Here is a 27,430-nt window from a genome sequence, read left to right as displayed (position 1 = left end):
ATTAATACATATTATTAGCAGTCTCTTATCAAGAAAAAGTTTTTTCAGTTACTCTCCTGAAAAGAAAAACTAATGACGTACTATACGGTGACTAACACAACATTAAAAAAACAACAACAAAAAAAAACACAAGGCATTTTTCATAGTTTCTATTTTCTAGTCACTTAACTTCTATGGGGGTATACTCTAGTTTTTTAAGTTATGTATATTAATATGAGCTGCATGTAGATAAACCAGTTTTTTAGGAAGTACTATAAAAGTCAAAGTATTTTCTAAATCAAACCAGAATGAACTATTTTTAAATCACAAAAGGTCAAAATATTTAGCCACTGCTTATATAATAAAATCTCAGGTACAATTAGTCCAAGAATAAATAAATACAATTAAGCTTTATCCCCACACTGCTCTGGGAACCTCAGAGTATAAAGGGTAGTACAAAACAGAAGACTCCCCTTATATTCTTTGCATTAAAAATACAAATATGAACATTTTAAAGAAAATGAGATTAAAGAATGCATAATTTTAATAGTTCTACAGATTTATTGCTCTGCAACAAGTAAACTTTAAATTGGTTTAAAAAGATGTAAAAACAAATAGTTACAACTGACTTTCTTTCTTATAACTTAAACTTCCTAAATTTAAAAATGACTGAAATTAATGATAACCACCATCTTGGTAACTTAGAATCATTTATAATACTCCAATGCAAACCTCCTCTGTAATGATAACCAATAAGTTGTCATTTGTTGTGCAATAGGGCTCTTGCTCCATCACATAAAACTGCCAGTACTGTCGTCTTTGGTTAATTTTCATACCATATTGCCCAGCACCCCGCCCCCCTGTAACAACTGTTATGACTGAAATAACATTTCAGGTCGATGGAACTCATATTATTCTATGAAATTTTCCATACAGTTAATATTTGGAGAATCACCCCTCTTTTTAGTGCATTTCTGTTATCTACCAAAAGATGGAGGCATTATTCAATAATACATGTAGATCGGGAGCAGTGCTGTTAACGGGATTATGAGGCAAGTCATCTATGTAACTGCAAATTTTCTGAAATCTGTATTAAATGAAATGAGGTAAAATCAGTGAATACATTTAACCCATTACATCCAAAATATTATTTCATTAGGTAATGAAATTATTAATGAGGTAATCTACATCTTTTTGTGTGTGCACAGTCATCAAAACCCAATGTGTTATATCACATTTAAAATATGTTTCAATTTGGACTGGCCACATTTCAAACACTCCGTAACCACATGTGGCTAGCTAGTAGCAATGATGTTGGGCAATACAGATCTACAGTTACAGTACAGGAATACAATAATCAGATTTTCCAAACATTTATAAAGTTCTATTATGAGCAAACGTGATCATTATGTCTACTGCAAGACAAAACCAAATCCAAACACACCAAATTAGTCTATAATCAGTGGCGCTTATCAAAAGAAACTGGCAAGGCTGTGACAATGAAAATACATTTTCCTCAAATCTTCCGTACATGAGTCTACCCAACTGGCTCTGAAACAGTATATAAGTTTTACCCAAAAACAAACAAACAAACAAACAAAAAACAAAAACTTTTTACTATTAAGAGGAAGGCTGACTTTATACAAAAATCACGTTTGTCCTGAGTCAGACGCATGTTTATCTACATACTCTGGCTCCAAGTAGCTGAGACGGACATTTAAGACATTCTCAAGGACCTAAAGATCCTCTTAAGGGCATTACTGTTTTTCCCCAGGATGGGAGGAGACAGCGTTTATTTTCCAGAGTTCTCATTTGTACATCAATCTTACGGCAGTGATCCATTTACCCAGAAGCTCTGGGCTGGTTAAAAACTCTGTGGGAGACAGTTATTAAGAGATAGGGTGGAACACAGTCTCTGAAGAGTTTTTACAGTTCACATAAAGGGACTCATTGTAAACAGCCTTCTTTAAGCCTTACCCAGTCAACCGTGTAAACTGGGTAGCAGAGTAACATACTCTCTCATCAGATCAGCAAGGAGTAACAAGTAGTTATAAGTGAAAAACTTCGGGTATAAGTAAAATCACAAGTGTTTGGGCCTATAGGTAGAGGGCAGAGGGCAGGTGGCTTGGTCCGGGGCTCTCCCTCTGGGTTCTAGTGTGTGTTCCCTCAGCAGGCTCTCACAGCACAAAGCAGTCAGCAGTCTTTCCCTAGGATGCTTTCGCAGGAGAAGGTCTCTAACAAGACACTTGCCCAGGAAACTCCTTTTTCAAGCACACTAGAGGAAAAATTCTTGCACATTCTTCTGGTGACACACCACAGTCAAATTCTCTGCCATTCAGTGAATCCTGCATGGTGTGCCTTTCCCAACATGGCTGGCTCTGAGCCCCAGGGATGCGTAGGGGGAGCCTCCTCTTTGGCATTCCAACACAGCACCAAGGGGAGCAGGTGTTCATATACCTGATTCTCATATTCTTTAGAGTTCCCTTTACTTCTTACTAGCTAATCCTGTTACACCAATCTGGTTATATTTAATCTCTTTACATTAAACTTGCTGGGTTCACTCCCCATTCCACTTTCTGTCTTGACTGGACCCTGTTTGACAAAACATGCTAGACTGCCCGTTCTTCATGCAGCTTTCTTTCAGGCTTCTAGCTCTCAAACATCTTCTCAACTGACTGGTCAGTAATGCCTTATTTTAAAAATGGTCCTAATATAGGAAATAAACTTGAGGCTTAACATTCACTCCAGTAAAACATCCTTTTATAAAACCAACTTCAAATTCCTATTGCATGGTAAATGACTTAAACAGGCTTATACTTTCTTTTCAGAAACTCACTTGTTGCATAAAGGGAGACAAGACCTATAGAACCTAGGATGAAAACAAAAACTAGATGCTTATTCCTTTAAAGGCTACTGGACTATCTCAGCCATAATTAACAATAAAGATATGTTTAGAAATCAACTTAACCATATCCCACAGATTTTCTCCAGTAACAGAAGAGTTCAGCTGGGAGGGCTAGAAGACATGAAAAAGAAAAACGAGGGGCACCTGGGTGGCTCAGTGGGTTAAAGCCTCTGCCTTTGGCTCAGGTCATGATCCCAGAGAGTCCTGGGATCATGCCCCACATCGGGCTCTCTGCTCAGCGGGGAGCCCTCTGCCTGCCTCTCTGCCTATTAGTGATCTCTGTCAAATAAATAAAAAAATTAAAAAAAAAAAAAAAAACTAAAGGCACACTCAAGTCTGACTATTTATAATGTTGTGCCCATTGCTCAATCTTCTAAACTTTATATGGAAACAAAATGATATTTATACATTGTAGTTTCTCCTTAACAGCAATAAAATATTAATGATCTCTTTCTGCATGGCATATACAGAATTCTAGGGATGACAAAGGGAGAGATGCAGAGATTCTAAGCTGATACTTGGGCACAGAAATGAAGGGTGGTATGCTGAGAAAGTAAGGAAATAATTATACTTATTTTGCATATTTACAAGCTAATTTCCCACAGTTTAAGTTTATTCTTTACATACTGTAATCTACTGTCTGGACATACATATGTGTGTGTGTATATGATTTTGAAAAAATCTGAGTATCTATACTGCTTATTATGACAAATGACTTTCAGGTGATAACCCAGATACAAGCTTTTATGATCCTTATCATTTCGTATAGAGCTTCTCATCTTACATGTTCATTTATGATGGTGATGATGATAATGATTTAGAAGGAAAACATATCTGTTGTTCAAATTGATTTTTGTAGAAATGCACAATTTTTAATAATGAGGAGTAAGGAAGACCTTTTTTTAATTTAAAGATAGCATCGTTAAGCCTTCATCAGTGGTATAATGATTATCAGGTACTTGGGCTAATATTTGGAGTAAATGATCTTTTTTTTAAAGATTTATCTTAGAGAGAATCCCAAGCAGACTCCCCACTGAGCACGGAGCCCAACGTGGGGATCGATCCCACGATCCTGAGATCATGACCCAACCAAAATGAAGAATCAAGATGCTCAACCGACTGACTCACGTAGGTACTCTTTCAGTAAAACAATCATCTGATGGAGTGGTACATTTGGTTGATTTTACAAGAGAACAGTACAACACTCATTTTTTAATGAAGAGCCTCAAAAGGACAAAAGAAGATTGTTCTACATTATTTAAATCTGGAAGTAAGAGTTTTCATTATTTGCTATTTTTAACACATACTACCAAACAGTCCATTTTTTAAATATCTTATTTTATGTTTTATATTGTACTTGTATAAGAGCTGATGAATTAAATAAAATTCATACTTTTACTTTGTAAACTGTGGCTCTAAAGTATAATATTTAAGCCGCTTTCCTACCTTTAGATCCATAAACTCCCGTTAAGAGTTAAAACTGACCAGCATTCATTGACACACATTCTGACACTTGGGTTTCTAGTTAATTACTAGAGAAATGCACCAAGGAAGGTCTTTCCTCTGCCTGGCTTCTTAGAAAGCATATCAAAGACAAAGCCCCAGCTTGGAATTTTAACCTGGTAACCTAAAATTCCCAAAGACTGAAAACAATTTGGTTCTTAATCTAAGTAACAAAAGTTCCGGGTAGGTCATCAGTATTCCACTCATTTTGAAATGTTAGGCAAAGAAAATTATGCCCCAAAAAACCCAATTCAAGTAATAAACAACCTTTTAAAAAACTTTCCTATTTTTCCTACTGAAATAACTTTTTCCAAAACAAAAGAAAAAACTTCTTAGAACTGTAATCACTCTCTCCTTTGCTCTTGTGATCCATCCACACAGGTCATCTTGCTGTTACTCTAAGAAGTTGAGTTGAGAAAGGGCACGTGCTATTCTTATTCTGTAATAATCTTCAATCGGGAGAGCTCTTTCTTACTCATTTCAAGATGAGGTCACTTTAGAGAAGCCTTTTCTGATCATGTTATCTAATATTGTTCCCTCCATCTTCACTATCAAACTATGCCATGATTTTCTTTACAGTACTTATTACTAAAGGAAATTACTTTTCATATTTCAAAGTTACTTATCTGCTTTCTTCACCTGGTTATAAGCCCTAAAGTTCGAGGACAGCATGGATCTTGCCTGGACTGTTCAGGGCATAAATTTATAACTATATATTGATAACATACGTGATATCAATAAATAGTTTAGTAAGAATTAGCAGGATAATATCAAAATCACTGGTTAAAAAAAAAAATCTTTGAATCTTCACTGTAAAGTGTTCACTGTGCTGCATCAACTCACAACCAACTGCCTTAGTCTGACTAGAAGGCAGAAGGAGCCAAGAGGAGGAAGTCATTAATCCATTAATTATTTTCACTGAGACACTTTAAGACACTTTAAGAATCATATCTTTCTACCTGGCCCTTTTTTTCACAGATGAAGGAGAAACCAAAAACAAACCAACAAACCAACATGAGGGACGGCATAGTCTGAAAAAGCAGCACCTACACCAAGTTAATTACCTACATTATTACATGTAAATCTTGTTCTGAATAAATCATCTATCTGTTAAACAGGAGGTGAATAAAAGCTTTACTTAAGACAAAAAACTAAAACCAAAATCAGAAAACAAAATCTGAAATTCACCAGAAGATGGGCACTTCTCCAGATTTTAAAAGAGTAAAAAGAAATATCCAACTGATACATATAAATGTCCCAATAATTTTTAGCCTATTGGCAAAGTTCCAGAGAGAACCAAGCAATAGCTAACAGATACTATATATACTAGAATTAAAGAATATTTATAGCTTTCTAATATCTAAAAAAATAATTATGGAAGATAACAAAAATCATAAAGTGTGAAAGTAAAAATAATGATCTTTAGTTTAAAAGCCAAGACTTCTCGGAGGGAGGAGTCAAGATGGCAGAGAAGTAGCAGGCTGAGACTACTTCAGGTAGCGGGAGATCAGCGAGATAGCTTATCTAAAGATTGCAAACACCTACAAATCCAACAGGAGATCGAAGAAAAGATGAACAGCAACTCTAGAAACAGAAAATCAACCACTTTCTGAAAGGAAGGACTGGCAGAGAAGTGAATCCAAAGCGACGGGAAGATAGACCGCAGGGGGAGGGGCCGGCTCCCGGCAAGCGGCGGAACAACGGAGCACAAAATCGGGACTTTTAAAAGTCTGTTCCGCTGAGGGACATCGCTCCAGAGGCTTAACCGGGGTGAAGCCCACGCGGGGTCAGCGTGGCCTCAGGTCCCGCAGGGTCACAGAAGGATCGGGGGTGTCTGAGTGTCACAGAGCTTACAGGTATTAGAACGGGAAGCCGGCTACAGAGACAGAGCCGAGGAGTGAGCTCTAAACTCGGGGTTACCTTGAACCGGTCGCAGGCTCAGTCAGCTCGGAGCGCGGCGGGAGGCCAGGGTGACAGGAGTAATTGGGCGCTGTTCTCTGAGGGCGCACTTAGGAGTGGGACACTGGGCTCGCGGCTCCTCCTGGCCGGAGACTGGGAGGCGGCCATCTTCATTCCCGCCCTCCGGAACTCTACGGAAAGTGCTCAGGGAACAAAAGCTCCCGAAAGCAAACCCAAGCGGATTACTCAGCCCGGCCCGGGGTAAGGGCAGTGCAACTCCGCCTGGGGCAAAGACACGTGAGAATCACTACAAGAGGCCCCTCCCCCAGAAGATCAACAAGAAACCCAGCCAAGACCAACTTCACCTATCAAGGAGTGTAGTTTCAATACCAAGGAGTGCGGCGGAATTCCAAGGAGGAGAAAGCAAAGCATGGAACTCATGGCTTTCTCCCCATGATTCTTTAGCCTTGCAGTTAATTTAATTATTTTTCCTTTTTCAATTTTTTTTCTTCTTCTGCTAAATTTTTTAAACTTTTACCCTTTTCTTTTTTAACGTTTTTTAACTAGTTTAACTAATATATATATATTTTTTCCCTTCTTATATTTTTTATTGGTTTTCTTTTTTTAATTGTTTCTTTCTTTTTTTTTTTTTTTCTTCTTCCTGAACCTCTTTTTATCCCCTTTCTCCCCCATCACGATTTGGGATCTCTTCTGATTTGGCTAAAGAATATTTTCCTGGGGTTGTTGCCACCCTTTTAGTATTTTACTTGCTCCTTCATATACTCTTATCTGGACAAAATGACAAGGCGGAAAAATTCACCACAAAAAAAAGAACAAGAGGCAGTACCAAAGGGTAGGGACCTAATCAATACAGACATTGGTAATATGTCAGATCTAGACTTCAGAATGGCGATTCTCAAGGTTCTAGCCGGGCTCGAAAAAGGCATGGAAGATATTAGAGAAACCCTCTCGGGAGATATAAAAGCCCTTTCTGGAGAAATAAAAGAACTAAAATCTAACCAAGTTGAAATCAAAAAAGCTATTAATGAGGTGCAATCAAAAATGGAGGCTCTCACTGCTAGGATAAATGAGGCAGAAGAAAGAATTAGCGATACAGAAGACCAAATAACAGAGATTAAAGCTGAGCAAAAGAGGGACAAACAGCTACCGGACCACGAGGGGAGAATTCGAGAGATAAGTGACACCATAAGATGAAACAACATTAGAATAATTGGGATTCCAGAAGAAGAGGAAACAGAGAGGGGAGCAGAAGGTATACTGGAGAGAATTATTGAGGAGAATTTCCCCAATATGGCAAAGGGAACAAGCATCAAAATCCAGGAGGTTCAGAGAACCCCCCTCAAAATCAATAAGAATAGGTCCACACCCCGTCACCTAATAGTAAAATTTACAAGTCTTAGTGACAAAGAGAAGATCCTGAAAGCAGCCTGGGAAAAGAAGTCTGTAACATACAATGGTAAAAATATTAGATTGGCAGCAGACTTATCCACAGAGACCTGGCAGGCCAGAAAGAGCTGGCATGATATATTCAGAGCACTAAACAAGAAAAACATGCAGCCAAGAATACTATATCCAGCTAGGCTATCATTGAAAATAGAAGAAGAGATTAAAAGCTTCCAGGACAAACAAAAACTGAAAGAATTTGCAAATACCAAACCAGCTCTACAGGAAATATTGAAAGGGGTCCTCTAAGCAAAGAGAGACCCTAAAAGTAGTAGATCAGAAAGAAACAGAGACAATATACAATAACAGTCACCTTACAGGCAATACAATGGCACTAAATTCATATCTCTCAATACTTACCCTGAATGTTAATGGGCTAAATGCCCCAATCAAAAGACACAGGGTATCAGAATGGATAAAAAAACAAAACCCATCTATATGTTGCCTACAAGAAACTCATCTTAAACCCGAAGACACCTCCAGATTTAAAGTGAGGGGGTGGAAAAGAATTTACCATGCTAATGGACATCAGAAGAAAGCAGGAGTGGCAATCCTTATATCAGATCAATTAGATTTTAAGCCAAAGACTATAATAAGAGATGAGGAAGGACACTATATCATACTCAAAGGAACTGTCCAACAAGAAGATCTAACAATTTTAAATATCTATGCCCCTAACGTGGGAGCAGCCAACTATATAAACCAATTAATAACAAAATCAAAGAAACACATCGACAATAATACAATAATAGTAGGGGACTTTAACACTCCCCTCACTGAATGGACAGATCATCCAAGCAAAAGATCAACAAGGAAATAAAGGTCTAAAATGACACACTGGACCAGATGGACATCACAGATATATTCAGAACATTTCATCCCAAAGCAACAGAATACACATTCTTCTCTAGTGCACACGGAACAGTCTCCAGAATAGATCACATTCTTGGTCCTAAATCAAGTCTCAACCAGTATCAAAAGATTGGGATCATTCTCTGCATATTTCAGACCACAATGCTCTGAAGCTAGAACTCAATCACAAGAGGAAATTTGGAAAGAACCCAAATACATGGAGACTAAACAGCATCCTTCTAAAGAATGAATGGGTCAACCAGGAAATTAAAGAAGAATTGAAAAAATTTATGGAAACAAATGATAATGAAAACACAACGGTTCAGAATCTGTGGGACACAACAAAGGCAGTCCTGAGAGGAAAATATAGAGCGGTACAAGCCTTTCTCAAGAAACAAGAAAGGTCTCAGGTACACAACCTAACCCTACACCTAAAGGAGCTGGAGAAAGAACAAGAAAGAAACCCCAAACCCAGCAGGAGAAGAGAAATCATAAAGATCAGAGCAGAAATCAATGAAATAGAAACCAAAAAAACAATAGAACAAATCAACGAAACTAGGAGCTGGTTCTTTGAAAGAATTAATAAGATTGATAAACCCCTGGCCAGACTTATCAAAAAGAAAAGAGAAAGGACCCAAATAAATAAAATCATGAATGAAAGAGGAGAGATCACAACGAACACCAAAGAAATACAGACAATTATAAGAATATACTATGAGCAACTCTACGCCAACAAATTTGACAATCTGGAAGAAATGGATGCATTCCTAGAGACATATAAACTACCACAACTGAACCAGGAAGAAATAGAAAGCCTGAACAGACCCATAACCAGTAAGGAGATTGGAACAGTCTTCAAAAATCTCCAAACAAACAAAAGCCCAGGGCCAGATGGCTTCCCGGGGGAATTCTACCAAACATTTAAAGAAGAACTAATTCCTATTCTCCTGAAACTGTTCCAAAAAATAGAAATGGAAGGAAAACTTCCACACTCATTTTATGAGGCCAGCATCACCTTGATCCCAAAACCAGACAAGGATCCCATCAAAAAAGAGAACCACAGACCAATATCCTTGATGCACACAGATGCAAAAATTCTCGCCAAAATACTAGCCAATAGGATTCAACAGTACGTTAAAAGGATTATTCACCACGACCAAGTGGGATTTATTCCAGGGCTGCAAGGTTGGTTCAACATCCGCAAATCAATCAATGTGATACAACACATTAATAAAAGAAAGAACAAGAACCATATGATACTCTCCATAGATGCTGAAAAAGCATTTGACAAAGTACAGCATCCCTTCCTGATCAAAACTCTTCAAAGTGTAGGGATAGAGGGCACATACCTCAATATTATCAAAGCCATCTATGAAAATCCCACGCAAATATCATTCTCAATGGAGAAAAACTGAAAGCTTTTCCGCTAAGGTCAGGAACACGGCAGGCATGTCCGCTATCACCACTGCTATTCAACATAGTACTAGAAGTCCTAGCCTCAGCAATCAGACAACAAAAGGAAATTAAAGGCATCCAAATCGGCAAAGAAGAAGTCAAACTATCACTCTTTGCAGATGATATGATACTCTATGTGGAAAACCCAAAAGACTCCACTCCAAAACTGCTAGAACTTGTACAGGAATTCAGTAAAGGGTCAGGATATAAAATCAATGCACAGAGATCAGTTGCATTTCTCTACACCAACAACAAGACAGAAGAAAGAGAAATTAAGGAGTCCATCCCATTTACAATTGCACCCAAAACTATAAGATACCTAGGAATAAACCTAACCAAAGAGGCTAAGAGTCTATATTCAGAAAACTATAAAGTACTCATGAAAGAAATTGAGGAAGACACAAAGAAATGGAAAAATGTTCCATGCTCCTGGATTGGAAGAATAAATATTGTGAAAATGTCTATGCTACCTAAAGCAATCTACACATTTAATGCAATTCCTATCAAAGTACCATCCATTTTTTTCAAAGAAATGGAACAAATAATCCTAAAATTTATATGGAACCAGAAAAGACCTCGAATAGCCAAAGGAATATTGAAAAAGAAAGCCAAAGTTGGTGGCATCACAATTCCGGACTTCAAGCTCTATTACAAAGCTGTCATCATCAAGACAGCATGGTACTGGCACAAAAACAGACACATTGATCAATGGAACACAATAGAGAGCCCAGAAATAGACCCTCAACTCTATGGTCAACTCATCTTCGACAAAGCAGGAAAGAATGTCCAATGGAAAAAAGACAGCCTCTTCAATAAATGGTGTTGGGAAAATTGGACAGCCGCATGCAGAAAAATGAAATTGGATCATTTCCTTACACCACACACAAAAATAGACTCAAAATGGATGAAGGATCTCAATGTGAGAAAGGAATCCATCAAAATCCTTGAGGAGAACACAGGCAGCAACCTCTTCGACCTCAGCCGCAGCAACATCTTCCTAGGAACATCGCCAAAGGCAAGGGAAGCAAGGGCAAAAATGAACTTTTGGGATTTTATCAAGATCAAAAGCTTTTGCACAGCAAAGGAAAGAGTTAACAAAACCAAAAGACAACTGACAGGATGGGAGAAGATATTTGCAAACGACCTATCAGATAAAGGGCTAGTGTCCAAAATCTATAAAGAACTTATCAAACTCAACACCCAAAGAACAAATAATCCAATCAAGAAATGGGCAGAGGACATGAACAGACATTTCTGCAAAGAAGACATCCAGATGGCCAACAGACACATGAAAAAGTGCTCCACATCAATCGGCATCAGGGAAATACAAATCAAAACCACCATGAGATATCACCTCACACCAGTCAGAATGGCCAAAATTAACAAGTCAGGAAATGAGAGATGCTGGCGAGGATGCGGAGAAAGGGGAACCCTCCTACACTGTTGGTGGGAATGCAAGCTGGTGCAACCACTCTGGAAAACAGCATGGAGGTTCCTCAAAATGTTGAAAATAGAACTACCCTATGACCCAGCAATTGCACTACTGGGTATTTATTTACCCTAAAGATACAAACGTAGTGATCCGAAGGGGCACGTGCACCCGAATGTTTATAGCAGCAATGTCTACAATAGCCAAACTATGGAAAGAACCCAGATGTCCATCAACAGACGAATGGATAAAGAAGATGTGGTATATATACACAATGGAATACTATGCAGCCATCAAAAGAAATGAAATCTTGCCATTTGCGACGACGTGGATGGAACTAGAGGGTATCATGCTTAGTGAAATAAGTCAATTGGAGAAAGACAACTATCATATGATCTTCCTGATATGAGGGAGAAGAGATGCAACATGGGGGGTTAAGGGTGTAGGAGAAGAGTAAAGGAAATAAGATGGAATTGGGAGGGAGACAAACCATAAGTGACTCTTAATCTCACAAAACAAACTGAGGGTTGATGGGGGGAGGGGGGTTGGGGGGCGGTGGGATTATGGACATTGGGGAGGGTATGTGCTATGGTGAGTGCTGTGAAGTGTGTAAACCTTGCGATTCACAGACCTGTAACCCTGGGGATAAAAATATATGTTTATAAAAAATAAAATTAAAAAAAAAAAGCATCAATTAAAATAAAATAATGGCCACTTCACATATGAAAAAAAAAAAAAAAGCCAAGACTTCTCTAAGGCATTTAAGCAGATACATTATATGCCCTATATGCATTAGTATTCGGATTTACCTGGCACTCCTGGAAAAAAAGATCATGAGCTTAAATTCAACTTTGTATAGTAAAAGGCTGATAGTAAAAGGTGGACCATATAGATAAATAGTTTTCACTCCAAATATATCAGCTTAACTGGGCTCAACACCTACATTCAGTCTAGAAATTCAATTTTACCATGATGCATTTACTGTATCATAAACAGTATCAATACTGAAACCACTAACTTCAGAACTTATGTAAGCATTTTCTCTCAGGAGAAACAAACAATGAATAAAGAGAATATTTAAAAATGTTACAAAGTTTCAAACTTCTTAAAACCCTGCTTTAAAGTGCTTTTATTATAAGCAACCATTTTTTATTAAAGATACGCTAAATATAAATTAAACCTTTTCTATTTGTTAAAATACATTCCCTAAGAACTTCGGACAACAACTTAGGCCTTAAATAAACTTTGTCAGTTTATGGAATGCCTGAGCGTAAGTAATACCAAACATAATCTTTACAATCCAAATACAACATTAGCTTAGTTTGAGCTTTTACTACAATAGAATTTTTTCAGTACTGCAGCTGCTTATGATAATCAGTAGCACCACAGTCACCTTTATTGTAACAGTTCATAGGACAGAACAAAAAAGGTAAACATATGCTGTTCCAAAGGAGGAAAAGTCATAAAACAGATCTGCTAAATTGAACGTTACACAGTAGGGAGAGTAAACTATAACCCAGCAGGGAGAGTAAACTATAACCCAGCAGAAGCTTAGAACACAGCCTGCAAATCAAATACTCTCTACATGCGCAGGGATCACGCCGAGATCAGTGAAAAGAATCTTCTTGGTGAAAGCTACATGGTAATCACCATGCAACAGTGCCACCAGCTGTGGACTCTCTCAGTATCCAAGTTTTGGCCCAGAGTGGGCTCTGAAACATTACTGAATAAAATACAAAACAAACCTGGCAACAAACATCAAGGTATAAGGTGTAAGAAAGGTATAAGAAAATGAGTCAAAATTCTCTCTATACGTATATTGTTTTTCAGTTTAAAAACAAGACTATTTTAACATTCTAGACCAGGGCCTGGCAAACTTTTTCCTTATATGGTTCTTTGAGCCTTAGTCTCTGTTGCAACTTCCCAATTATGCCATTAGAGGACGGGTTCCAATAAAACTTTATTTGCAAAATCAGGCAGTGGGCTGTATTTGGCCCACAGGTTGTAGTCTGCCAAATCTTCTTCTAGACAATAGTGAAGATACACTGCTCACCTAATTATAATGAATTAATAAGCTAATGTGTTTTTCTCAAGCAGTCTGTCCATGTAATGTTTGCTTTCTCAGGAAAGAACATCATGTAGAAGAATGTAAGTAGGTCATAACAATGATGGAATGCTGTACAGGACCCATGGTGTTTCTTAATACCAGGATTTTACTCTTAACGTCTAAATTGTTTCTCAACGTGGGATAATCCTCTACAACTGCACAGTTATTTGGACTTTAACATGAACTTTAGGGGAAGAAATAAGACCTTTAAGTAACTGGTACTAATGTATATCTTGCCTATGGCCAGGTCACAGAGTTCTCAGGAATTAAATTTTCAGCACAAATATCTGGAAATAATCTGAAGACTCTGGGTCTTCTGCAGTTGAAGTATTCTCTTTTCTTTAGTATATGCTACATGTTCTAACCATATTCCTAAATCTGGTAGTGCAGAGAAGAGAATAATACCAGGAACTTTAAAAAAAAAAAAACAAAAAACCCACTATTCCTTGCCTCTATCTGAGAACAGGGCCCAGGATTCCGCATTTTTAAAAGATCTCATTTAACTGGTGTTGCCCATAAGAATACCTGGGGTTCCCAATTAAAACATCCCAACTGTAATATAAAAAATCTTTTCCTAAAAATCCCTCAACTTTTAAGTTACAGATACCAAGTGTGAATGAACTCTAAAATGAAAAAAGTAGGCATCAAAAAAAAACTTTCTAAAATTTCAAATTTGCTCACAATAAAAACTAACGGTCAAAATTTGGATTTTTTTTTTTTAAAAGGAAAATCATGTCCAAATTGTTTGATACCAGCATGGTTTCTGGGTGAGAGAAATGTGTTACAATTATAGCTGCTCCCATGAATCATCCAAGGGTGTTAGTTATATCACTGTGTATGTGTTGTGGCAGCAATCCTTTTCCAGGTAACATCTATGCTGTGTCAGGAAGATTTTTAGAACTAACATATTAACTTGTAGCAGTTAAAAATAATAATCAGCTATAAGATAAACCAGGACCGGCTTGTGACAATACTATTAATATTCCTTTTTAAAAAATCATTACAACCTTAAAATAAAGATCAGAATTAATATAATTTACAAACCTAAAATTGAAATTTAGAAAGTATCAGCTTCACAAATTTCTAAAACCAACAGTGCACAACCATATTACTATGGCTTTTGACAATCTTTTAAAGGCTTTCTTCTGGCCAGATACTCTCCCATTCTCTGTTTCCTTCTTTCTTGCCTCCTCACCTTCCTTAAGGAATGCACTCCCCAATGCACTTGGCCTCTCCAAACTTCAGTGACATCTATGGCTTGAGCTAACACCTCCATGCAAGTTAAGTCCCGAATAACTATCTCTAATCCTAAACTGTTCCAATCAAGTTTTCAAGTGCCTCCTGAAGATCTCCATATGAATTATTATTAAAAACAACAAATCAATTGGGTAGCCTACAGAGCCCTGGGAATGTCCACAAATTTTATGTAAAATGCTACATGTATGTGTACATGTGCCCTTTTCTAGAGACAAGGGCCATAATTTTCAGTTTCTCAAATGTATATGCAATCCCAAAGACCATAAAAACTCAGATAAGTCATATACTACTAGCATACCAGACCCCTTGGGATAAATACTAGAGAGTGTATTTTTATTTTTATTAGTTTTTTTTTTAATTGTGTTATGTTAGTCACCATAAAATACATCATTAGTTTTCAGAGCAGTGTTCCAAGATTCATTGTTTACACACAATACCCAGTGTATTTTTAAAAGGGAAAACAAAGTCTAGATTAAACTGTCTAGATAAGAACTACTGGTATAGTTAACTTTCCCAAGCAATAGATTCTATAAGCTAGCTAGCATCTTCTAATGCTGTGGATCAGCAAATTCCAGCTTAAGGCCAACTGTTTTTATAAAAAGTTTTATTGGAACACGACCCTGCCAGTTCATTTACATACTGTCTACAGTTACACTTCTGTGCTACAAAGACAGAGTACTGACAAGAAGCTGTGTAGCTTGCATACCTAAAATATTTACTCTTTCATTCTTTAAGAAGTTTCAGTGACCTCTGGTTTTCTAGATAATCCCTAAATTGATTTTTAAAATCCAAAAAAAACCACAAAAAACCCCTACCTAAACTTGGTAATCAAAAGAAAATCTATTTTCTAGTTTTATTTGTAAGCAATACCAGAAACATGTATCAAGCACACATAACTATATTAATGATAGAGTGTGATTTACCTGCCACTGCTGGGCTGCTGTGGAGAGTGTCTGGAATGATCAGAAGGCTCTGACCGTTGGTCAGGTGATCGTGACCGGCTGTGGCGGGGAGGTCTGTCATGTGATCGACCAGAATGATCTGATGCCAGTGACTGAATTTCTGAAATGTCTGTTAGGTAAAAGGGTGCTATTTATTTTCCCGTAAAATGATTATAGTAAATGTAAGGTACTCCAGGGATAATAGATATAAGCTACTAAATATATTTTCATATAAAACTGATGTTTTAAGCATTAACTTCATCAACCACCGATAAAAATGGTGAGCTGCCTACAGAAAATACATAGTGACAACATCAATGGACCTTGAAGGCATAGGCTAAGCGAAGTAAGTCAGAGAAAGACAAAACAAAACAAAACAACCACAAAAAAACCACAAACCCACACAACCACCAAACTGACAGAAAAGAGTTCAGATTTGTGGTTACCAGGAGAGTTGGGGGAGGGGCATACGGGGAATTAGAGGAAGATGCAAACTTTCAGTTACAAAATAAATGAGCACCAAGGATGTAATGTACAACATAATGACTACAGCTAACAGTGCTGTATGGTATATATAAAGCTATTAAAGAGACTAAATCCTAAGAGTTCTCATCACAAGGCGAACTTTTTTTGTAATTTTATCTATAGGAGTTAACCAAACATATTATGGTATTGTTTCATGATATACATAAATCAAACCATTATGCTATGCACCTTAAACTTCCACACTGATATATGTGGATTTTCTCAATAAAACTAGAAAGTAACTAAAAGTAAACCCTCTACCCCCAATATATAGATTTGTAATTCTTAGATTTTGAAGGTGTCTGGCTTGTACAAAAGTATTTCACTCAAACACATCAAATCTTCCTACTACTTCATTAGGTCACTTAAAGGGGCTCTGCAAACAGAACTGTACTCACCATCTCTCTCAGAGGCATTAGCAGAGTGGATACTGTCAGAAAGATCAGGGACGTTCAATAGGGTAGCGCGTTCATCCCTCTGAACTACCATTTTTAACTTGCCTTTAGACCTTTCTATCAATGTCTTTGCATCTGTCAGTGACATATTTTCTGTCACAGTACCATTTATCTGCAACGGAAAAGAAACCAGGTTGAAAATAAATGAAAAAAATACAAATGTTAACTTAATGTTATGGAACAAGAATATTTAAATTATCCTTGGCTTGCTGTAAGAAGCAAAATATTCCCTTTATACTTTCCTGTATTATCGAAGTACTCTTCTTCCCCGAAATAATAAAATTTTAATACGCTGTTGCTTTGTCAGAAAACCCAAATTAGTATCACCAAGCCTGTCACATTCTATTACTTATAAGCAAACTAACAAACATTTTAATAATATTTAGTTATCAAAACACTTATTATGTAAGACTAGATGTATCTACCTACAAAGTAGCTCCTAAAAAGTGAATGATATTCATTTGTAGCGATTAATTTGCCCAGGATGACTCCATGACTAAAGAAAGACATCAGTGTTGACATGTAATAACAGACAAACAATTTCTGTCCACTAAAAATGGCAAACCATCCAGTGTCCCAAACATTAGTTTTTAATTTTTTTTTTTTTGCAAAATTGCTTTGAACATTAGCAGAGGCTATATGGTTACACTAGAATTTGTCTTCTATTTCAATTCCTTGAAATGTAAGAACAGGACTATACCTTTAATACAACATCGCCTTCTTGAATATTGCCATCTCTTGCTGCCAAACTATCTTGTGAAATTTCCTTTACAAATATATGGCTGGCCAATCGAAGACCATATTCTGAAAGAATACATTTAAATGTCTTTAGTGTAAAATGCTATGAGACTTAAATAGAGTTTAAAAGCATAAGAGTAATCACCACATTGAGTTTTTAAGTACAGTCAATAATAAGAAATTATTCCTAGCTACCCTGCAAAGAGGACATATCTTCTAATCATCAAAAGTGTGCAAATCAACATGAAAGCAAAGGAAGTTACGGGATTCAAGCAAAAGACTGACAGACCTTATTCCATTTTACTCAGAGAAAAAAGTCCTGAAGAACAGACCATTTCTTTCTATGCTGTAATAAAACACTAGCTTCTCAGAAGGTTTAATGAATACAATTCTAAAAAGTGAACTGCCTGAGGTTAGAAAAACTCTGGAGAGGTTGGCAATTTTATTGATGACTTGTGTTACCAAGCATACACTGTTTTTGTTTTCTCCAATTTCCTAGAGCGAAAGTATTTCCAATCCTACAAACCTCTAACACTGGAAAGGCATATGCAGAGCATTAGGACATAAACTCTGTATTAGTGCAAAGGCTTCAACTAGCTGAGCAAATACAGGCAGGAGTTATAAATGCCAGTCCTTTCCTTTTATCATCAAGTATCCAAAAGTAAGGCAACATTAATTCTATCTGTGGGTGAGGAAATGGTCGGAGTTGCGGAAGGTACCAGAGTGTCCAGAAAACTGTCCAGGGACCTGCAAAACTGTAGAATTCTGTTTGTAAACTACAACAATGACAACAACATAACAACAACAGGAAAAGCACTGCTCCTGGTTTTCTCAGGAGAGAGAAAAGGACTGTGTCGTTCTGCATTAAGGAAGCAGGGGGTGGGGGGGCAAAACAAAAGATCTTGGGGTTTTTGTTTTTAATATGGGATGGGTAGCAGGTCGGCTAACTCAAGCTTCTATAAGTTACATCAGAGTTACAGCTTAACTTAAGGCAAATACACAAAGAGCGCTCACAAGCAAGAAAATCAGGGTAAAAAAAATAAAATGACTTTTGAGGGGATCTAGGCAAGCAAGTATATGTGTTTAATAAATGGTTGTTATACCACAAAAGAATACAGTATTGATGACAAACTTCTCCTTATTTAAGATTAAAAAGTTACAGGGGCACCTGGGTGGCTCAGCCAGTTAAACATTTGCCTTCAACTCAGGTCATGATCCCAGGGCGTGGGATGTAGCCCTGTGTCAGGCTTTCTGCTCAGTGGGGAGCCTGCTTCTCCCTCTGCCTCTGCTCCTACCCAACTCCATGGGCTCTTTCTCACTCTCAAAAAACTGAAAAAAAAAATCTTAAAAAAAAAAAAAAAGATTAAAAAGTTATAAATGACCAATAAAGAGATGACTTCAAAATAATCCTCATATATTCATTTATATTCATTTACTCCAAGTGTTTCCTTAGGTAAATATTAACTATGTGCCAGGCATTGTGGATAAAAAAGCAGCAAATGAGAGATAGTCCCTGCACTCCCTGGCAACTTCCACACACAGTAGGGGCAAATATAAGTGTGAGAGAAGGACAGATAAAGGCAATACAGGATTTCGTGTCCGGTATGGAGTCCGAGAAGGCTTCCCTAAAGAAGAAATACTAAAGTGGAAATACTACTGAACCAGAAGGATGAGAGTGTGCGTGTGTGATTATGTGGGGTGGGGGTAGGTGGTGGGCAGTGGTAGAGACAGGGTGGTTAAAAATAAATGCATCTTTGTGAAAGTGTCTGTAGAACTGACTGGAAGGGATCCAGAGGTCAGTTTTTGAGACTTATTAAGTTCACTTAAGAGGGTTGCTCACCAGACCAAAAAAAAAATAATAATAACTATTAGAGAATTCGAGTTAACTACGATTATCATGTAAATGATGGCTGTGATAAACTTGACTGTGATCATTTTATAATGTATATGTATATCAAACCATCAAGTTTGTATCTTAAATGTATAAAATTTTATGTATTTACATACAATGTTAATTACATCTCAATACAGCTGAAAGAAAAAAGATTATGGTAGTTTGGATAAGGGTGCTGGCGATGGAGAAAGGCAGTAGTGGGATGGTTATTTAAGAGTGGTATTTAGGGGACGCCTGGGTGGCTCAGTTGGTTAAGCGTCTGTCTTCGGCTCAGGTCATGACCCAGCGTCCTGGGATCAAGTCCCGCATTGGGCTCCTTGCTCAGCAGGGAGCCTGCTTCTCCTTCTACCTCTGTTGCCACTCTGCCTGCCTGTGCTCTCTCTCTCTCTCTGACAAAAAAAAAAAAAAAAAAAAAAAAAAAAGAGTGGTATTTAGGGGTGCCTGGGTGGCTCAGTGGGTTAAGCTGCTGCCTTCGGCTCAGGTCATGATCTCAGGGTCCTGGGATCGAGTCCTGCATCCGGCTTTCTGCTCAGCGGGAGCCTGCTTCCCCCCACCCCCCTCTGCCTGCCTGTATGCCTACTTGTGATCTCTCTGTCAAATAAATAAATAAAATCTTAAAAACAAAAAAAAAGTGGTATTTAGAAAGTTAGCATGTATTAAGTGGGTACAGGGAAGTGAGGAAAAGAGAGATGTTAAGGATAACTACCATGTTATCCAAAACTGGCATGAGAAACCAGGTATATGGAAATATATTGAACCAGTGACCTCATAAGAAACACAAAATTTTGAGGAAGATGTGAGTTTCTTTCAAGATATACGAAGTTTAAGGAAGCTGAGCTACATGAAACACCGAAGTGAGTATGCCTGAGGGTCAGCTGGCTCACGAAAGTACAGCCGGGGAAGTAAGTTTTGCCATCAGCAGCAGATAACTGCGCCAATGGGTAGATGAGACCACCTGAAGGTTATGTTGAAGAAAAAAGAGACTCTGGAAGAGAAATCTACCTAAGATGAGAGGGTAGGATGAGGAGAAGGAAGCTGAAAGGATACAAAAAGGGGGTGGGAGACCCAGAAGGACACAGTATTATCATTCTCTTGAAGCCGAGAGAAGACATTATTTCAAAACACAGTAACTCGAGCTTGCTTCAGAAGCACATATATAAAATACAAAAGTGCAAAATGCAAAATGGTACTGAAAAGGTAAGTAAAACAAAGACTGAAAATTTCTATTGAATTAGTGTGCATGATTTGGGGAGCAAGGTGAAACAGGTATTAGGCCAGAGAGGGTTGGAAAATGACCACAGCAGGAGTAGACAGTTTGAGAAGCCCGCTACAGAATAAGGTGGGGAGCAAGAACTAGAAAAAGGTCCATCAGATGCTGGTAGAGCAGATCAAAGTGAGCCCACATGATACTCTTAGTACAACACCTTTTTACCAAAATGGTCAGCCACAGATGATCATTTGAGAGACATGTCCACAGCAGAAGGATACCACAATCAGATTCATTCTTATGAAATCTGATTCAGGGGAGCCAGCTGGCTTTAGTTTCAAAAATGTTAAAGATGTCCTGCATTACAGAATCCCCCTACCAGGGGGATCCTTCTTCTTAATGTCTTCATTTAAAAAGTATTCTGCTCCTCCACACACCCCCCACCTCCACCAAGTCCAAAATTTCTTCCTATGGTTATGCCACTACTGATCCTAACAGCTAGGTAAACACTGATTTTGAGCTTGGTGATGGTATGAAATTTATTAGCATAATTTGTATTTGGCTATCCTAATCAAAAGAAATCCAAAATCCAACTACTGAACCATTTATTTGAAGGACTATCTGCTACAACAAAATAATTCAAGAGAAAAGTGATGATCCCTGAAGTCTGCTAAACGGGACATGACTTACAGCAATAGGACATAACAATGAAGATAACAAAAGACAACAAAAGCAAGGATAGGAAGGGATGGCAATTTTACTTCTTACCAAAATTAATGTTAACATTTTCATGTGAAAATGGTAAGTGAGTTAGTAGAGAATACCTTCATTTTTCCGGGATTTCACCAACGTGACCTTGGTGGGTTTGGCAGGTTGACTGGAGGCCACAGATCGCCTATCAGACCGTGGGGACAAACTCCTCTCTCTGCTTGCACTTCTATCCCTTGCCCAACTCTTCTCACTCCTTCTACTGACCAGACCGCCACGGCTGCTTCTTGGGTCATGGACTTCCTCATCGTAACTATCTTCTTCATTCTCAGATACCGGTTCAGGATCAGGACGACTAACTGGTATCTGAACTTTCTTCTTCCTCCGAATGGTCTACAAATAAAGTTAACCAAAAAAGCTTACTGATTTCCATATATACTTTCATTTCTAAGAGAAAGGAAAATTATAGTTTTCTGGTCCCATATCAATTAAACTAATTATGAATCAGAGAGACACAATATACAACAAATTACTATTTCCATAATGGATCTGTTTTCTGCTTTCTTGACAAACAGATCTGGTTAAGAACCAAATTTGAAATAGTGAGCCAAATGAAGTCCTTAGTTACATAATTCAGAAAGATTTTCTAGGTGTAATAATCACCAGATTAAAAAAGAACTAATAACTGTTGATGGTTGGAATGAAGGATGGAGCACTGTACTCTAATACCATCAAATTTACTGTAGTTGCTACCAAGCAAATTTGTAAGCCCAACTTGACTCCTTTAGATTTTCAGAATCCATCAATATCAAGGCCCACAACTGTCTTACTGAAACTCTTAACAGAGAAATTTACTGTACTTCCACACTAACATTCAACGAAGTTGGAGCTAAAACTCTATTATACTTCACCAATACAAACTGCTTTCAGTTTCTGTATCTCTCCAATTTATAATTTCTCATCTTGGTATAAATCCCTTCTTCTGGCTTTCTTTCCTCAATGACTCTGATAAATGGTTCAATTTTCCCTGTTCTTTTATTTTCTTCACTTTCTGTAGGTTCAAGATCTTCAAGCATTACCTGATGGAGTGGCCTCTTAATCCCTGGACTGTGTGCAACTCACCTTCTCACCCTGATATACCCAGGATCTCATCAGATATCTGTAAGATCTTCTTGGGTTAACATTCCTTGTCTTCTACTTTTGATGCTTTCATCTACTGAAACTTTTCTATTCCCATCCTCTTTTGGACTCCTTTCTCTCCTATTCTCCCAGTCCACTAATTCCTTCCTGGTTTCACCTGCCTTGCTCTCAAGTTTTCATGGAATGTCATGCTGTGATATTTAAAGACTTTCTCTTGACCTCTCAATCACCTGCTATGACAAACTCCAGTCCTGTATTACCTTTACCTTCAGATGGCTGTTTTTCCACACTTTGCTGAGTAGGTCCTCCATAAATTCATTTTATTTGACAGAATTCTTTTGCTTGTTCAGTATTCCTTTCCTCTACCTCTTGCCTCTCTATGCAATTTGCTAACATGGGTATTTCAAAACCATTCTCCAAGATCCCAATCGCTTAGCCTGACTCACAGAGATCAGAGCCACTTTATTTCCCTTATACTCCTACATTTTTTCAGTATCTCATTTAGTCTTCCTTTGGGGCTCAAAGACCAAGTTGATCCTCTTCCTGGATGAATGAAATCCTCCCCTATGAGCTCTTATTCTTATCCCTACCCACCTCCAACAACTTCTTACTTAATCAATAACAACCCCTGAAGGTACTTATAACTTTCATGACTCCCTGAAATTTGTTCTCTGCCTACTATTCATCTGCTAATTAATCCTCTATTCTTCTGTCTTGTTACACATTTCCAAGTTATCCTATCTATTCCCTTTGTGGCTAATTTTCTTCAAAGAGCTGCTCTACACTTAATACTGCTTGCTGCTCCTTTCTACTACCAAGGATGATCAGAGAAGGCCCTTCTGAGGAAACAACACTGAAGCTGAAGAAGCAGCAAAATGCCAATACATGAAAAGAGACAGGTCAGTTCCCTGTTAGGAACAGAGAGAAGGCTGTCTGTCTTTCCACCCTCTATGCCCCATATCTCGGGCCCTTATCCAGTAACACTTACTATAAAGCATTCTTAACTGACTCTCTGCATTTTAGCCACACCTCTACTTCAAACTCCAACAAACTATTTTAGAAGTAATACTTCTGCAGTGTTACTTTTTTAAATCTTCAATTCCTCCCTAGCAATATACAAACAAAAAAAAGTAACCAGATAAGGACTAGGAGCTTTCCATGGCTTCCTTCAAGAGAGTGCCTGCCACCTCTGTAAAACTGACTGCATCTGAAACTACTCTCAATCTCTAATGTGCATTATGGTTATGATTGTGTATATCCATCTAACCTGTTAAGATTCAGGTTTCTTGGAGAAGGTCCTTGCCATGCATTTAACTATACATTTAATGAAGTATTTGCAACCAGTTAATTGCTTAACTTACTGAAAAATATCCAATCCTGTTATAATTCTCTATGTATACTATAGTTAATGGTTGTATACTTACAAGAAGGTATTTAGCAGGTTTGACATTTATGCTTGATTTTATCACTGAAAATTTTGAAAGAGAAATTTGGGGGGGAAATGCCTACTTCAAAACAGTTTTGCTAAATTAAAAATTTAAATGTAAAATAAAACAATGAAATCCTGTAAGTACTAGAATAAAGTACAGGATATATACTTTTATAACTCTGATAAGGTAAAGGGGTTTATAAGCCTGACAGCAAAGATGGAACCAACCAAGTGAACATCTGACAGATTCGACAACGTAAAAATGAAGGCATTTCAGTGTTGAAACAAAATGACATAAAACAACCCCCCAATCACCATAAACAACTTAACTCAGAAAAGCATATGGGGAAACAATACATGTAGTATATATGACATAAGACTAACCATCCTAATATATACAGCTCTCTAGTATGACAATTATCACCATAAAGATGCAAAAGAATAAGCAAAAAAGAAACATAAATGGGCAGTATATACACTACGGGATAAACTCATTTGTACTATAAAATATTTCACTTGAAATACTATGTTCAGTCCATTTGGCAAAGATTTTAAAACTGGACTTACAATAGCCTATTGGCTTTCTGAAGGGCACTGGCAATATATATCAAGTCATTCAAGCCTTCTGGCTGAAAAGCCACTCCTAAGATGTTATTCCTAAACAGGAACTGAATAGGTAGGTAGAAACACAATGATCTTCAACACAGTATTTTTTTAATACCTGTAGAAACTGGATGCTGAAATGCTCACCCATGAATGGGTTAGGTAAGTAGCCCCATGGAGATATACTGAAGTGCTCAAAGAGGTCATCTCTAGGAGATGTTTCTGCCCAGTCATTTACTTCATAATGCTTTTTTAGGATAGTCAGAATTTTAATAAAATTTATACATGCTCACTGTGTCATAAACTATTTCTATCTTCACATTGTTAAATCTAAATTAGCCTACTTATGACAATTACATTACCTAGTAGAGTTCTAACATTTTAGTTCAACAGAAAAGAAACAATTTATTTGCTTAATACCCAAGGAGCTCTTAGTTTATGGAAAGATAATCATAAACAACCAACCACCCCAACGTAAGAGCATAGGGAAGAAAACTGGGGTCAGGGAAAGAGGAAGTGGTTATTCAGAATTGGAAAAAAAAAATTAAACAAGGAAAAACAATGTATATATGATCTTGAGGTTCTGGTCATGGCTGGGGTGAATTAAGAAAGCCACCCCACAATGAAAGACCACAATCTAAGACACAGGTTTTATTCCAAAAGTCATATGGCAATGATAAACTTAACAAAGTAAGATACGAGCCAATCACTTCAAATGTAGAAATGAACAACAGCTCTCTGCTGATTAAAACACCCTTCTACTCAATCCCCCTATAACCTCTCCCTATAAAGCAAAAAAAGACTTGTCCAACCTTCCTAAGTTCTGCCTATCTAACTCATGTAGCTAACTAAGTATACTCAGAGCAAAATCCATCCTTGAGCTGCCCCAAATTCTTTTCCTATTTCAAATACATTACAGGTTTTGGACCTGGTTTGGGAAAAGTCTGAGGTGTAGGAATACAACTTTCTTAGATGCATTATTGATGTGGAGTATGTAAGTTGAATATTTTGCATGGCAACAACAACAACAAAAAAAACAGCTCAACATTTCAGGAGAATAGAGAGCTTAAAAAATTGGGGTTATAGGTGAAGCTCACAACCTCATGTATAAGGGAAAAAAACCCAATTTACCTAAGGTGCTCACCTTGAAATGTGCAACTGAAAAACACTATAAATAATAATAACAATGCTAAGGATCAGCAGCTAAGGCAAGAATGCTAAAACTGACTCAGTTTTAAGATAAGCAATTATAAAAATTAGCAATTTGCTTCCATAAACACTGTAATCTCATGTTCTAAAAACTGTTTAAAACCTCTACCCACTAGTATGTATACGAACTATGATTTTAAAATGACATCACAGTTGTAAAAATATAATTAAAATAAAGTTGTGAAAATATATAACTCAAAAGATGATATCTGTCATTTGGAATGCAGTAACTCAAGAGTGGATATACTGCGATTTGAGAAAACTCTCACCTCACCAGCATTAACACTGGTGTGAAAATAAACCATATGTCAAGCAGCCTACACAAGGGAAGAAGGCCTAGCAACTGTGGGGTACACAGTCTCAGGGAATACAACTTCTAGATCTCACCCAATTCCCCAAGGTCAAAACATAATGCAGGCCTTCGCCTCACGCCCTCTCCCTTCCACTGGGTCCACTGTGGTTCTGAGTGTCTGCTAGGAAGTAGAAAAGTTCTCAGTAGCCAAGGCAGGGCAAACCACCTAGTTGCCTACTCTGGCTCTTCTTCCTGCTCTTTATACCTGATCTAAAGCCTCAAAGCAGTGCCTTTATCAGTCCTTTCAGAAGCTAGAGGGGCAAAAACGTGGGGAAGGAGCAAAGTGGGTAAAAAAATAGCTAATATGCTCCTAAATATGGATATAATTTTAAACAGGACTTTTACATTAAATCCATTTTGTGCCACATTGGCTTAGTTTTTACCTGTGATTTGAAGCCAGTTATCAAGAGTTAACTGAACTTCTTTTTCCTTATTTATTAAAAAAAAAAAAAAAAAAAGACTTCTTAGAGAAAAAATGAAATAGAAGACAGTTCCAGCTATATACTAAAACAGTAACATTAAAATGCACCCTGAACAACCCTACAATGAAAATCTTACCACTTTCTCTCTCCTCAAACTGTATCAGAATAACAAGGAAAGTGGCTGATGATGTATGTGTTCAAGGGACAATGTAAAACTTGCCCATTAAACAAATCCTGTAACAGAAAACAGGGCTAAATATTTCAAACAGACTACCATGCCAAGATTCAATCTAACATAAGTACTTTAAAAAGAAGGAAACATTAAGCCATAAAAAGGTGACCATTCAATCACCCCCCACCTTTCCTCTTCAATCAAATAAATAAATAAATACTAGATAATAAATAAATAAATCCTAGTACCTAAACTTTGAGAAAATATACACACAGTGATAAAACATATAACCAGTATTAGAAGAAACACTCTTGTAAGTTAACTTTAGAACTACCGATCCAGTTTTCATTTTCTTAAAGGGTTAAGATGAACTTAAAAAACCAGAAACATATCAACCATAACGTTGATACTTTTGCTAAATTAAAGGTAAAAGATACTTACAATTTTTGCATTCTTCCCACTTTTCCTTAGTTGTTGAACAGCAAAGGCATGTTCAACATTATCCATTGAAACTCCGTTAACCATTGCAACTCGGTCATTTTCCCTAAGGAAAAAAAGGTCACCAAAATAACAAGTTAGAAAAAAACCATACAGACAGGTTTGTGAATACATTTTCAAGATGGGTTCTTCCACAGAAATATTTCAATTATAGGCTAATCTATTTGTCTTCAGATCAATGATACAATAATGTCAAATAACTTTCTGATTTCCTGTAACATTTAGTAACTAACCTCAGGCCATTAATTTTTTTAAATCATTAATACAATGTTTTTACAAAAGAGTGA

At 37.3% G+C, this 27,430-nt stretch overlaps 1 protein-coding gene across 11 annotated transcripts in view; it reads right to left on the bottom strand.

The window, feature by feature from the left end:
* TJP1 (tight junction protein 1) overlaps nucleotides 1–27,430 on the bottom strand; it is a 251,152-nt gene that overhangs the window by 41,191 nt on the left and 182,531 nt on the right. For all 11 annotated transcript variants that reach the window (XM_047735914.1, XM_047735915.1, XM_047735916.1 and 8 more), the window contains 5 exons: nucleotides 27,087–27,189; nucleotides 21,435–21,711; nucleotides 17,472–17,575; nucleotides 16,715–16,883; nucleotides 15,774–15,921 (listed from right to left, as the gene is read on the bottom strand). In XM_047735914.1, coding sequence (XP_047591870.1) covers nucleotides 15,774–15,921; nucleotides 16,715–16,883; nucleotides 17,472–17,575; nucleotides 21,435–21,711; nucleotides 27,087–27,189 — 801 coding nt within the window. The remainder of the gene's footprint in view (nucleotides 1–15,773; nucleotides 15,922–16,714; nucleotides 16,884–17,471; nucleotides 17,576–21,434; nucleotides 21,712–27,086; nucleotides 27,190–27,430) is intronic.

The sequence above is a fragment of the Lutra lutra genome, chromosome 7 (genome assembly GCF_902655055.1).
Source record: "Lutra lutra chromosome 7, mLutLut1.2, whole genome shotgun sequence".
NCBI classification, from domain to species: Eukaryota; Metazoa; Chordata; class Mammalia; order Carnivora; family Mustelidae; genus Lutra; species Lutra lutra.
Note: the sequence above shows the minus strand (reverse complement) of the source record. Positions and strands in the feature narration are given on the sequence as shown.